Source organism: Trachurus trachurus (genome assembly GCF_905171665.1).
Source record: "Trachurus trachurus genome assembly, chromosome: 11".
In the NCBI taxonomy this organism is placed as follows: Eukaryota; Metazoa; Chordata; class Actinopteri; order Carangiformes; family Carangidae; genus Trachurus; species Trachurus trachurus.
Window position 1 is genome coordinate 28,351,250 of NC_139904.1, and position 15,012 is coordinate 28,366,261.

General features: G+C 38.7%; 1 protein-coding gene across 1 annotated transcript; it reads right to left on the reverse strand.

Moving 5' to 3' along the window:
• Positions 1–11,533: 11,533 nt before the first annotated feature.
• On the reverse strand, positions 11,534–14,796 carry rpl15 (ribosomal protein L15). Its single transcript, XM_083981759.1, has 4 exons — positions 14,751–14,796; positions 13,659–13,840; positions 13,424–13,560; positions 11,534–11,891 (listed from the first exon to the last, which is right to left on the reverse strand). The coding sequence occupies exons 2-4, from the start codon at positions 13,828–13,830 to the stop codon at positions 11,586–11,588; spliced, it is 615 nt and encodes a 204-aa protein (XP_083837885.1). The 5' UTR covers positions 13,831–13,840; positions 14,751–14,796; the 3' UTR covers positions 11,534–11,585.
• Between the last annotated feature and the right edge of the window lie 216 nt (positions 14,797–15,012).

Sequence of the window (15,012 nt, forward strand, 5' to 3'; positions counted from 1 at the left end):
TCCACAGGTGTATGTTATTATGCACGCAAGTTTTATCCGCCCTCAGCACCAGTCTGACCTGAGTTGGGTCAGGCCAGCTGCAAACCCAGGCAGAAAATCAATCCATGAGTGTGGTACCCTCGGGCAGCCCTATGGGCACTCCACCTGTGACCGAGTATAAACAGAAAAAACACCTTTAACACCCAGGACACACACAAGACTAAAATTAAGTGGAGTAAGAGTAAGAATCTGGATAAATAAATAGAAGAGAAGAGAGAGAGAAAAAAAGAGGGAAAAAAACAGTTGAGTGCAAATAAACCCCACATGTTGTTGTTGAGAGTAGAATCAGATGACATTTTATGGTTTAAGCATAACAAATAGTGCACTGCAATGGTGCACCATTTGTTATGCTCAAATAAACCACAGAGACAACAGTTTGTGCACCTGCTTGAGGAAAAATGAATTAATATCAACACACACACTCAAAGACAGAAATATTGTAAGGTTTTTGTTTTGCTCTTCACCATCATTAGCTTTAGATTAAAAATAATGATGAATAATAAAAGTTGCAAGGATGGAAATGGAAAAGGAGCCAGAGCCACTCGGTGGCCAGAATGTTAATATATTTTTTCCACATGCTTGTGATTATGCACTTTCGGTACATCAACAACAAAGTTGTGAAGGTGCAATTTCAGAAGAAGAACTGTTAGACGCTATTAATTCCTTTTCCTCTGGTAAATCACCAGGGATTGATGGAATTCCTATTGAGTTTTATAAAGTATTTTTTGAAGAAATTAAAAAACCTCTGTTAGAATCTTTTAATTTTTCCTATAATCTAGGATTTTTGTCTGAGACACAAAAAGAGGGCATCATTACGTTATTATTAAAGCAGGATTCACAAGGAAATTATAAAGATCCGGGATATTTAAAAAATTGGAGACCTTTGACACTTCTCTGCGTTGATACCCGAATATTATCAAAATGTATCGCATTAAGAATAAAAAGAATAATTGATCAAATAATTAAATATGACCAAACAGGTTTTATTAAAGGGCGTTTCATTGGTGATAATATACGGCATCTCCTTGACACTATAGAATATTATGATCAAGAGAAAAAACCTGGACTTTTATTTATTGCTGATTTTGAAAAAGCCTTCGATAAAGTAAGATGGGACTTTATCCAGAAAACACTTTGCTTTTTTAATTTCGGGGTAAGTCTTGTAAAATGGGTGAAGGTGTTATATAATTCACCAACTAGTCGAATAATTAATAATGGACATCTATCTAACCCCTTTACCCTTGCTAGATTCGCCAGGGGTGTCCACTGTCTCCATATTTATTTTTATTTAGTATTGAAATCTTAGCCAATCGAATTCGAAATAATCATTGTATTGTAGGTTTAAAACCATATGATCTCGAAGCAAAAATAACTTTATATGCAGATGATGCCATCTTTTTTCTGCATCCAGAAAAAAGCTCCTTACACGCTTTGATTGAGGATTTAAAACTTTTTGCCAGATTATCTGGATTAGAGCCTAATTTTGAGAAATGTACTATCATGAGGATAGGCACATTAAGAGGAACAGATTTCAGTTTACAATGCCCTGCTCCAGTTAAATGGAGTAACGGCCCCATTGATGTACTTGGCATTCATATTCCTGAAAATCCGAAAGATCTAGTCAAAATAAATTATGAACGAAAAATAGAGAAAATAGAAAAAGTATTGCAACCGTGGAGAGGAAATATTTTGTCCCTACAAGGAAGAGTAATATTAATTAATACGTTGGTAATTCCCCAGTTTATTTATTTGATCATGACACTTCCCTCTCCGGAAGCATCCTTGTTTAAATTTATTGAACAAAAAATGTTTAAATTCCTTTGGAACAATAAGCCTGACAAGATTAAAAGACAGTATGTATATAACTCCTATGAAAATGGTGGATTAAATTTGAAGAACATTGTAGCCATGGATTTAGCCTTGAAAGCATCTTGGGTTAACAAAATCTACCACAATACTCATTGGAGAACAAGCCGAACGTTAGCTACAGTATACACGTTTTTTGAGTGTAAATTGTTTCCTTTTTTTCAGTTGATGCCGCAACATGTGGACTGGCTACTAAAAGAACCACTGGGTAACCTTTCGCCATTTTTTAAAGATGCAGTCAAAGCTTGGTTAAGTTTCCAGTACTATCCCCCAAATTCATTAAACGAGATCCAGTATCAAATAATATGGATGAATCCTTCATTGTTAATTAATGGAAAACCTTTCTTATGGAAGCATTTCCAGAGTAAAGGAATTATTTTTATAAATGATCTTCTTGATAATGCAGGTAACTTTCTTTCATATGAACAGTTTAATAAAAAATATGGACAATTATGTGACAGTTATAATTTTAATCAATTGCTTTCTACAGTGCCATTAAATTGGAGGAGGAAATTAAAAAATTCTAGTAACAATCAGCAGGTTAGTGCCCCAGTTCAAAAAACTCTTAAATGGTTAACAAAAATTAAGATAAATAAAATGATGTATAATTTTTTCTTATTTAGCAGATGTCTGTCTCTTTTTCCACACGCAGCCTGCTCCTTTTGGGAAGATGAGTTTAACACTTTGATTCCCTGGAAAGATTATTTTAGGTCCATTTATACAAGAACAATTGATTCATATTCTAGAATTTTTCAAATTAAGATTTTCTATAGAATTACCGCCACAAATAAACAATTAAATATTTTTAATATTAACCACTCTCCATTATGTAAATTTTGCAATGAAGAAGTGGAGGATCAGTTACACTTATTTTTTTATTGTACACATGTAGTCAGATTTTGGTTAGACATTCAAAAGTGGCTAAGACCCAAAAATATTCACTTCGAATTTACACCATTAAATATTTTGTTGGGAGTACTGGAGATAAACTGCCCACAGATTGTGAACACCATCATCCTTTTGGGGAAAATATTTATTTTTAAGACCCAAACAAAAACACTTCTGAATTTGGCTTTTTTTTAGAAATAAAGTGCGATGCCAATTTCTTTTGGAAAAAATTATCGCATCCAATCAAGACAAGATAGAAATGCATAACAAAAAATGGGAAAAACTTACTTTTGAATGAAGGTATACTAAGTAGTTACTGTTGATATAATTTTAGTAGTTTCACATCCTTTTTTTTTTGTTGTTGTTGTTGTTGTTGTTGTTGTAGTGTTTTGTGTGTTTGTCTTCTGTCTGTTTGTGTATTGGTCTGTGTATTGTCGGTTTATACATTGTATATGCCTGTTCCCATTAAAAAAAAAAATGTAAAAAAAAAAAAATAAAAGTTGCAAAATCAGTCAAATCTGCATGTAGTTTGAAGAATCACAGACTCACTAAATGGAATGAATAGTTTGCGATTGAAGGAAATTGGATCAGCAGGCGGCTACTAGCTTTATCCAACTTGAATAGCTTTATAATATACAGTGACAATTTATATTGCTACATGCATGAAGACAGGGATGCTCATTCTGTATTCGAACAGTCCATGTCAGTGTCAGTGCATAATTCTATCACGGCACTAAATGGAGCCAGAATGCAAATGATACTTATGGTACATCACTATTCACACTATAAACCCTTGATTCCTGGCCCCGATGTATTGAACACATCATGTTCCCTCACCATGGTAGACCTCATTTCTGCATCCAATCCAAATGGCAGGATGCAGCCACCGCCGACGCCATGCTTCACTGTAGGGATGGTAGGCCTACATAGGAGCCTGGTGATGAGCAGTGTCGTTGTGTTCACTTGCTCATCGTCTCTGCTCTCCTTTGGATTTTATTTCTTTATGCTATGTCAACTACTACAACAATTAAGTGGGTCACGGTGACAACATATTCCAGGACCTTGGCTAAAATAGCATTTCCCTGAGCAGGTCAACTGAGAACATGGAGGGGTGGAGGGAAAACAACGGTCATCTCTCACGTTACCCCCCAGCTATTGTCTGCTCCATAAGTGAGTCTGTGGGGCAGCAGTAACTCCTGACCTGGTCTGTAAAGATCCAAAAGAAGGAAAGTGGAGAACGGGATGGTAGTGCGTGGGATTGGTTACTCCTAAAAGGTTTCAGCATTGAGAGGAAACACTAGCTGGGGCTGAGGCTCTGTCTGCTCTGAACCTTTGGCCAATTCCTGCCTGCTGTTTGGAGATAGAGAGGGGAGACACATTTCAGTGTCATGTTAACCCAGTAAGAATTTAGTGGGGGTGGGGGTGACAGCTTGAAAACCTCTCAACATTAAGTATGGCAAGCGGATTTGACATTTAAAAGCTAAGTTTGGTTTTCAGGAATTAACGTTGTAGATATCAACAACGTCTTTCCAACTAGTCGTAATTATATTTTGAATAGTTGGATTTTTTATTCAAAATATCTGTAATTCAGTTTTGCCTCGTCAAAAAGAACATTTCAGATATCCACAACTAAGTTCTTCCTAGGACAAATGACATCACTTTTGCCATTCGTCATTACAGATATCTACAATCCAGTTGCATATATCCGCTATGTGAATTACGGATATCTGTAACTGAATTACGACTATTCCTAATTCCAGTTTGAGATATCTTCAACATCATTTTGACTAGTCATAGTTCCATTTACAGATATCTACAACGTCATTTCACCTAGTCAAAACCTAATTTAAGATATCTGAAAAGGGGCATATAGATATCTTTAATTGAGGTGAATTTAAATATATCTTGAACTGGAATTATGACCAGTCAGAATCAAATTGTAGATATCTCAAATTGGAATTGGTACTAGTCATAATTCAGTTACACATCCATAATTCACATAGCGGATATCTGCAACTGAAATGTATCTGTTATGACAAACCCCATACAAATGAATGGCAAGAAAGTAGCTGTGGATATCTGAAATGACAATTGTGGATAGGAAGAATGTAGTTGTGGATATCTGAAATGTTCTTTTTGACTAGGCAAAACTGAGTTACAGATATCTGCAATACATCCAGACTGGCTTTTAAATGTTAAAATGGTTTACCATATACAACTGAATCTTCTCATTTAAACAGTGTCCACTCAAGTGCTGGTGTGTTTGCAAAGTTATCTCCTATTATTAATGATCTAATACAAACATTTGTCACTGTTCACCGCTATGTGAATGTCAGTGCTTTAATAAGGAGGTTCACGTAAACAACCGGTTGGTTTTAAAGCTATATTTTGTTGAGTCAATGTTTATTTGGGGGTTTAGCATAAGCATAATATCAAATAATCCACAGATCAGACCATTGCTGCATTGGGCAGCTTCCAAGTGTGAATGTGGTGAATTGTGAGCTGAGCCCAGTGATGGCACACTTGTTAAATAAATGTTAATTTATTCATTTAAATATTTCTACATAATGAGGGAAAATGTTTGGATTGAAGCTACAATTCAAAGATCATATCAACTAAGTAGGTAGCACAGGTCAGTGATGGACTGACCATAACACTGTGATTGGTTTGTTTGATGTTGTGCCAAAAACACCCTCATGAATAATTAAGAGACAACCATTCATCCATTCATCTGGTCCAATAACTGTTTTTATTCCATTAAAATAAAAACATATGGACATGCTGTAGATGTCTACTTGCCTCATGACTTGTTCGTGTTAAACAGGACAGATGTGTTTAGGAGGAATCATGGATTGCATATCAGGTGTTGAGAAGTTAAAGATCCATCCAGAATGTTTCACCACCTGCTGGAAAATATGCATCCTACAGTCAGTCGTGGGTGGCACCGGTTCAAACAGCTGCTCCCCATGAAAATATTCATGACGCTGAATCACGGCACCGATCAGGTTTGGTAAGGAGAGAAATGTCTGCGTTACTCCTTCTGCCTGTGATACGTCACCATGGTATCTGTTATTCCACCGCCGCAACAACCTCTCTAACTCCTACCTGGGTACATAACACATCAATTACACATTGATTTTTGTACTTCCTGTCCCCATATGCTGTTGGTGTGCCTTCAAAACCCACCACTGAGTGTAGAGAATACAGTGACGTACAGTGAAGTGATGAAGGCCATTCCAGCTCCCATAGAACAATAATCTCTCCTTCCAGTCACTTCATGCAGAATAACTTGAATTGGAACATCTCGTGGATACCACCGTGACTGTAGAACATATTGAGTGTGAACCTGTGCTAGTAGGATTGTTGCTTTTGTTTCAGAGCTGGCTTTAGTCCAAGCAAACTGCTGCCCCCTCTGTTCCAGCTGGGACACTTGACACAAACATGGGTTTTCTAATAAAGAAAATGTGTGTTTTTTTTGTTTTTCTTCATTTAAAAAAATAATTTATTGGTTTTTTTATGTACAATGAAAAAATAATAAGTAGAAAACCAAACATGAGTAGAAAAGGCAAATGTACAAGAGAGTATCTTTACACTGCCTTGAGGATGTCTGCTGCTCCTGCCCCTGGAATAAAAAGTAAAAATGTTAAGTGTGTTCAGTCAACAAACCTGCGAAAGAGGGCCACTGTGGGAAAAATAGTGAGTTCTGACTTTTTTTTCCTATACCTTATAGTTGACTTAAATCTTGAAGCATGTACTTAGCATTTATCTTCAGCTTCGCAGATGCCATGAAAGGTCATTCAACTGTGAAGGACAGGTTACTCCAGAAACACTCTGCTGCTCCTGCACTCTTTGCAAAGGGTTTGCTGACAATAAAGACAGTGTTTGCCATAGAGAGCCGGTAGCAGGACCAGTGTCACATGTAGTGACAAAGGTCTTAAAAACCTCACAGCAAGACATGTCTAAGATCACACCTCTCCCAGAGCACACGTGTCCTCACACCCTCTCCCAGACATTTTCACTAGAGATTGAGTGAGCGCAGCGTTTCCTCCGTTCAGTCAGCAACAACTATTCTTTATTGCAAAGGTTTTTTTGTCCCTATGGGCGACCACAGCTCAAGGTGTAGGTGTCTGGAGGCTGTGGCACTGGTGCCAGAGGCGTGTCACACATCATGATAATCACCATAGACAGCTATGTGAAGCAGCCTCAGTGCTGCTCCTGCATTGAAGCTATTATCCATCACCATAGTGATAATATAATAGCTCCAGTCCCCTTGTAGCATCTTATAAGAGATGGCAGGTTTGCAAGTAGGTCACATATTGCAAAGAACAAAGGCTCCAGATTGGGTTTCTTTAAGTGGCGGTGCTATGAAATGCCTGGAGGGGGATTAGATAGTGAGGAAATAGGTGTGGTAGCTTTTTTTAGAGCCAATCAGAGAGCGTCATTTCACCAACACAACTCAGTTCATGTGAAGATTACTGCGCTCAAAATGAGTGATGATTGGAAACAACTGTGTGACAAGTCACAGGCAAGAGCTGGAGTTTGGTTTTGACAAATGTCTGTAGTTACAAGTGTGCACAGTGAGATTATTAACATTCCAGTTGTGTATTTATATGAGGTTCCTTTAAGTGTTTGGTCAGATTGAATATGTGTCTCCTTAACTTTATCTCTTTGGCATTTATATCTTAAAGCAGAAGTAAGCGATCCGGTCGTTTTGGCTAATGCTGCGTTCCAGGCAGGCTTTTGAAACTGTAAATTACAGCTTCAAGTCACGACTTACGACTTTGTAGCGTTCCAGGCAACCCACTGGTGTTTTTCCGACCTGTTTTACCTGTGAAAGTCACTATAACGGCCACTCGTAACTTCCGACCCGTGAACTCGTACCAGATCGAACTGGTACCACTTCACAGGTCGGAAAAACACGAGTTACGGGCTGCCCTGAACGCACCATAACGTCTTGTCAGCCGATGGAGTTAGCAGCCCCTGCCCTCGTCATGGATCTATTGGTTCTCGTCCCTACGTCACCACATTCACGCGCATCCCTTGGCTGCACACACACAGCCCTTCATGCCGTTCTCTCTCCTCATTGGATAAAACTTGTAGGATACAAGAAAAGTTTTCTCCTCGGCTCAGAGCAGAGCAGAGTGACTGACAGACCCGTGTTTCGGTCCAAACACTCTATATAAGTGATTGCTGTGGGAAGATATAACTATTTAAGACTTATATTAACAAATATATCGCTTACTTCTGCTTTAATGGAGTAAATCTTTTCATTGCAGCAGAGTTTTGAGTTTAGAGGAAATGCTAAAATGAATGAAGAAGAAGAAAATCTCTTGAGTTATTTTGTTTTACTTTGTAAATGCCAAGTGGAACTAGTAGCAAGTAGCTTCTTGTAAAGCCTATGTTTTCTAATATTATCCCAATTTCCATCATACTGGATAGAAGATGTATTGTACAAATCAAACCCACTGGACCCACTGGACTCACTCTCTCTGTTACTTTGATACAGTATTTTAATCATAAGAGATATAGCTGGCTAACAGCAAATAGAAGCCACTGTAGTAATCAGAACAAGGCACTTCATTGGTGTTGTAGTCTCATGATGAAATTTAAAGGAAAAACCCCCACACTAATATCTCATAAAAACATCATCCCTACTGGGGGCTGAAGTTTGACGGGGTCAGATGACTTTATGAATGTTCTGTATTTCAGTGTGAACCACAACCTGACCTGTTTTTGACGCTGCCCAGGTGTTCAAATCTCTATTGGCTTGTTTTGTTCGACTTGTAAATGTCAAGTGGAACTAGTCGTAGGTAGCAGCAGAGTTGTACAAGAACGATTCAAAACAAAACACTGCAGTGAAAACCACTAAGGTCATGGTCACTAACCCACATAGTGATTGACACAAAACATCTACCTACAACGTGGACACCACTGAGTTCATATATAATTTGAACTACGCAAATTAAAATTAGGAATTGCCACGTACAGTTTTTTCAATTGCTATCAAGAATAAGTTCTAAAGCCACTCTGAACACAGTCTGCATCACCTACATCTCAGCTAAACACTTCATCTCACACCCAATGCTGCTTCTCACCAACTAAACACCTCATGTCTCAGAATAAGCTCATTCATCACAACTCTGACAACAGCAAGCAAACGCTGCCACTCTTAACACACTGCACTACATACTAACTACAGAGAGCATTAAATGTAATCTTAAAAGTTGCACTTTGAGTGTGCTAAATGATTGTGATATGAATGAATCAGTCATGCAGCAATTTACTTCATTATCATTTATTATCTCTACGTCTTTGCATAGTGATTGACAATACTGCCAGTTTACAGCACACTGCACATAGTTATATATGTCTGACTCTGGATGAACAGACGTCTAACCTGGACATATTGATAGCAGAGTTCTACACATTCTACATCTCCTCTTTTGCATTCATACTTATTTTATTGTTTCCTTTTTACAGTAACATGCTTTTGTTTTTATTTATTGTATTTTTGTACCAGGGAACATCTATGTATGGGACAGCGGATGGAAATTAGCCTGTGGCTACAATCCGGCTTGTTTACGATTTTGTTTCGTTCATGAACTTGCACTGTCCCACTTTAAATAAATTTAATTTAATTTAATTGAAAGCAATGACAAATCAAATGATATGACAATCATTGTGTGCATCTGATATTATAATAAAAGATTACATAAAAAATATTATGGAATAGAAGAGTTCATTTGCAAAAGCAGATAACTCCGTTTTTAAAAAATTCCAGAATCTTCATTTTTAATTTTTAATTTACATAAGGTGATATCAGTCAAACCAAAGTTGAGTGACTTTGAGATGTAACAAAACAGACATATCTCAAAAAATAAAGTTTTATTGAAAAGAATAATTAGCAAAGAATAATTACAAAGCCTCAGCTCATTTTTTTCAAAATGGCACTTATCTGCTTTTGCAAATGAACTATTTATTCAACACATGGGTGTAAAAAAAAATTAGCAAAAGCAGGTAAACCAGGTATAGGAGAAGAAAATAAATAAAATGAAAATAATGTAAAAATAATAATAAAAGATTAAATAAAATCAAAGTGGAATGAGCTAGAAAATACATATGTAGTAATAATAAACATAAGAAGATAAAAACTCAAAAGATCCATATGGACTATAATGTATGTATAATACAGAGATCACCATTAGATGAGTTTGCACAAAGTCATAAAGGAGACAATGCTTTACTTTAACGCCCCCCCACCCCCCCCCCCTAACCTGAACCAGTTCCACCTGTCTGAACCACTGGGTTAAAATAGATAAATAAGTAAATAAAATAATATAATATGAAAACAGCTAGGCGCTAATCTGTATTGGTTTACCTGGAATGTGTCAGGAAGGGTTCCCAGATTTCTGAGAAAGTGTCCAGATTATTATTTATCTTGTGAATGACTGGGTTAGTGTTACTACTGTAAAGTGTTAAACCATTCTTGATAAGTTGAAGGTTCACTGTCCTTCCAGTGTCTCAATATTACTCAATATTATGGCAACTTTTAGCCATTTCAAGTGTTTGACCCTAACATTGATATCTTTAGTAACATTTAGGAGACACAAACTTGGGTTAATAGTTATCAATGTTCCCAGGTTGTCGCTAATTTTTTCTACGATCTAAAAAACATATGCACTATGTGGCCTATAGGCTGGAGTTACATGTCCAGCCCCAGATGCTATCAGGGCCATCGTCTGTAACTTTGCTGGGGTAAAATAGACCCTATTGAGGATTTTGTATTGAGTCAGTTTTGATCTGGCATCTATTCTCCACCTCTTTCAAAAGGTACTGTGTACAACTGCTTCAGCCCTATTTTGTATTTTATTTTTTTATTTTATGATTTTATCTCATCAGACACCACAGCTCTTGGTCTTCCTCCCTCGCCCCGTCACTCTCTCTACCAACCTCAGCCTGGATGGCTTGTCATTCAGAAGCCATCCCCATCATACTGTTTTCATTGTGTTTTTTGAAAAGTGGTGTTGCAAAGGTTTAATGCTGTGCAGGTGGTGGAGTTCATAAATTCTGGTAGCTGTGGTCACTGAGTGTATGAACCACGTGGACTTTTGTTTACTCACTCAAGTTTCAACAAAGTGACCTCAGCTTTGACCAGTGCTTACAACTGAAAAAACTGTGTCCATTATTCTAAACTGTTAGGTGTGGCCAGACAGGGAGATGTTGGTGCTGCTTTGGTTTTAGGTTAAATTTGGTTTTTCTTAGTTGCTTACGCCTCTTTTGTTCTTCTGGGCCAGGGTCTCCATTTCCTTTGGTTAACTATCTTTTGTGTTTCTTCCCAAGAGGTTCTTTTTCCCCAAAAAAGAGAATCTTGTTGCAAATTTCTAAAACCTTGTGTGGCATCCTTTTAGATGTTGAGACCTCATAGAGCCAGTGGGTTTGAACATTCATGAGGACGTAACAAACCAAACTCAATGTGTTGCGATCAGATGCTCATGTCACAATACTGATATATACACAGTATATGCATAATCCAAATGGCTAAGACCACTTTTGAACTCATAACCTTCCTCCCGAGAGCCAAGACTACTAACCCCCACTGCCTTCATTCAAGTCCTAATGTGCTGTGGCCAAAAAGCTCATCTCATAGTCCATTACAAAAGGTTAGGAAAAAAGTTATTCAGACTTTTCAAATGAGGATATACCAAGTGTTTGAAACAGAGAGAGACACCAGACAGTACTGTCACCATAAAAAGGGCTGTTTATTTTTTTAATGTACAGATGTGTGACGTGCTCTAACGATAACGGTGCAGCTGCAGGGTGTTGCGTCTCTTCCAGGCAGCGCGGCGAGAGCCACCAATGGTCAGGTGGAACTTGTGGCCCTTGCCCAGGCCGCGGCTCTTCTTTCCTGCAGATGTCAGCCCACGCATCTCTCTGTGCTTGTGCACAGCCTTTGTGATCCATTGGGTGTCTGGGTTGCGTCTGACGGCCTTGTGGTTGATGTCGACCAGAATCACCTCGAAGAACTTGTAGGTCGAGTCCTCGCCCACCCAGTAGGAGCCGAGCACTCGCAGGGCTCCGCAGTGACGGCCAGCACGCTCCTGGAAGATTAATGGATGAAAACACAGATGTGAGTCAACAGCTCACTTGCAAGAGATACTTTGTGCTTTGGCGGCTCCCAGTGGCAGCAAAGACATTTCAACTTCACTACCCAGTAATCCTTCAGATGTGTCCCCAGCAGAGTGCACACACACCGTTCACCAAACCTGCAGGTCTGTCACTACAAGGACAGAACAACAGTGGCAAATCCAGCTTCCTGTTGAAGCACGTTGACTACCAAGTAGGACAAACCTTCAGGTGCACATCTCATCTACAGTGTCCAATGTGTAGATTTGATCTCAAATCAAAGTGAAAATCATATTCATAGGAGCCAGTTTGTTCATAGTGTCACAGGTGAAAGCCAATATATCACAAACATGAGGCATCCAGCATCCTGGGAGCTGAAACTTGCAAATCTCATCCAAAAACATGCTCAACCAACAAGAACCAATTAGAGCTGCACAAATTCATCCATTAGTCGCAAAATAATCTATTAAATTAATCGTCAAATATTTTGATTATTGAATAATCGGTTTTGAGTAGTTCTCTGATTTCTCTAATTCTCTGATTTCCGCTTCTTCAGTGTGAATATTTCTGGGTTTTTTTTTCCTTTATGACAATCTGAATATCTCTTTGGTTTGTGGGAAAACACTAACATTTTTTTTTTTTTTTTACATTTTATTTACCAAACTACTAATCTATAATGAAAATAAGCGTTAGTTGCAGAACCAAGCTTTTTTTTTTTTTTTTGATACATGGACTTTTGAGCTGCAGGCACATTGTCTTCCTGAGTGGCCCCGAGCAATAACTTTCCTTGTGTAAAGACAACTGCAGCCACATAAATGTAATGTCACACTACCTTCATGTAGTCTTTGCACACACAAAAAAATCAGGACAGCACTTATTAAATCTCCCTTAAAATATATGGATATGAATGAATATTAATCAGAATTTCACTTTACAGCTGAATGCTGAATTATTTCTAAAAGTCTAAAGATATGTTTTTCATCTTCCAGGTTTTCTCTAACAGTTCACAGCCCCATGATCAGTTTACCATCAATATCCTCCAACCAGTATATGTGTAATACAGAGCAGAGGAACAAGTGGCCAGGTGCTCCAACATGAGCCAACTTCTGTAAGCTGGACAGGGTGCATGAAAAACCCATGTGATGTATAACTAACTTTGCGACAGAATGAGATTACAGACTACACTATGTGGCCAAGTGCATTATGGTCTTGGATGGTTTCTACGATGCTTCAACATCTTTAAATCACTAAATCAACCACCATCATTTGGTGTCATATGCTACAGTGAAACAATGCGTTAATAACAATTTCTAACACCAATGACATCCCAGTGTCACTAGTACACTAATGTACTCTTAGTCACTCATGTTTACATTTGCATTTCCTTCAGGCAGGGGGGAGCATCCCCATCCAGAGTTCATCTGTAACATTGTCAGACCAGCAAAAACATAACTCCTCCTCTTCTCTGGCCTTTCAGCTGCAGACTACTCAGTGAAGGTGAACGTACCTCAGCAGTGGACTGCAGGCTGCGGGCGAACTTGATCTGGTTCACACCGTGGTGCACTGGCTTGCCATAGGTGGCTCCCTTGGGCACGGGGCGTTTACGGCCTCCACGGCGCACACGGATGCGGTAGATGACGTAACCTGTTCAAATACACAACAAACGTGATCAGAAAAACAAGGAAAAGTCGGCGAGCGATCATTCCTGCAGCCTTCTTTGGTCGTCGAAACCGACCACTCACCCTGCTTGGCCTTGTAACCCAGCCTGCGAGCCTTGTCGGGTCTGGTGGGTCTAGGGGCACGGTGGAGGTTGGACAGCTGACGGTACTGCCAGCAGCGCACACGGAGCAGGAAGCGCATCACATCGGACTGCTTCTTGCGCCATAACTCCTGCATATACCTATATGCTCCCATGTTGACTTATCTGTGGAAAACAAAGCATCAGTCATAAATGAGCACATCATTGATATCAATTCTCAGCTCACAGGTATAGAAAGCTTTTAATTGAGAAATCAATACAGTTGTTATGCAAAGTGCAGCCAGTGTGTACACTTAGCCCTGAACTCCATTGATACTGCACTACTGCTAATAGCAACATTTTCATAAATACTGCAGCAGGTTTTAGCAATGCAAGTACAACACACATAAAACACAGCTAGATCATTATTTTTATTCAATCTGCCGTTTTCCTAATAAGTGATTCACAATGTGATTGTTCTGTCTTCACACATGGTCAGGGCTCCTTACACTTGCAGGAGTGAAGCCATTCCGTACAAGTGCTTTAACACAGCCATTACTCAGTCTTAGAAACCTTTTAACAGGGGTTACTACACGTCAGGCATATCGACTATGGGATCTGCCGTAGAGAAAAACGGCCAGAACACAAAGTGAAATGAAACCGTGGTCCATGCGTGTTAGGAAGCAGAATGGGGTTTCTAGCTAGCATGCTAATGTTAGCCCCGTAGCCCAACACATCTCACTGCACTGTAATGTCGCTGGAGTAAACACAATAGTGTGTAGCATTGTGTCGCTTACTTTGGGTTGAAAAGCTACAATTATTAATTTGACCTAAGCGACACCACATCACAGAAACGACACACTAGTATTTTACCGAGGCCGGCAGTAGCGATGGCTGACGGACCGACTACACCTCAGCTACACTTTACAGGGCTATCATTTAACTTTTCAACAATGTAAATCAAAAAAATAATCAACTCATATGTGTCTTCACTAAGTCTTTAACCAACAACCCGATTCGAAAAGACAGATGAATTGTATAAAAGATGATTTTTATGGATTGCGTTTTGAACTAAAGCATAGAAAATCTCGCTTACATGATGGCGTACCAGCCGGAAAGAGAGAGCGTACGTACCCAGCATGCTTTATGAAAACGGCGGTGACGCGTTTCCTCTGTCGCGTTTATGGGAAATGTAGTCCACCGTACGTTTGTTTTTATTATTGTTTTATTTCCAGTTTCCACACTTTCGACATTACTTTAAATACATTTGAAAGAAAAAAATAAAGTTTATTAGTGGTTTATTATTTAATTGATCCTCTGTTGATCTATTGTGTAACAAACTCAATAATAATTCCATG

Excerpts from the sequence above, each read along its gene's own strand:
- rpl15 (XM_083981759.1), bottom strand. The coding sequence starts at position 13,830 with ATGGGAGCATATAGGTATATGCAGGAGTTATGGCGCAAGAAGCAGTCC. Across the intron at positions 13,561-13,658 it reads GGGTTACAAGGCCAAGCAGG|GTTACGTCATCTACCGCATC; the intron begins GTGAGTGGTCGG and ends GTATTTGAACAG. Across the intron at positions 11,892-13,423 it reads GCCTGCAGTCCACTGCTGAG|GAGCGTGCTGGCCGTCACTG; the intron begins GTACGTTCACCT and ends TTAATCTTCCAG.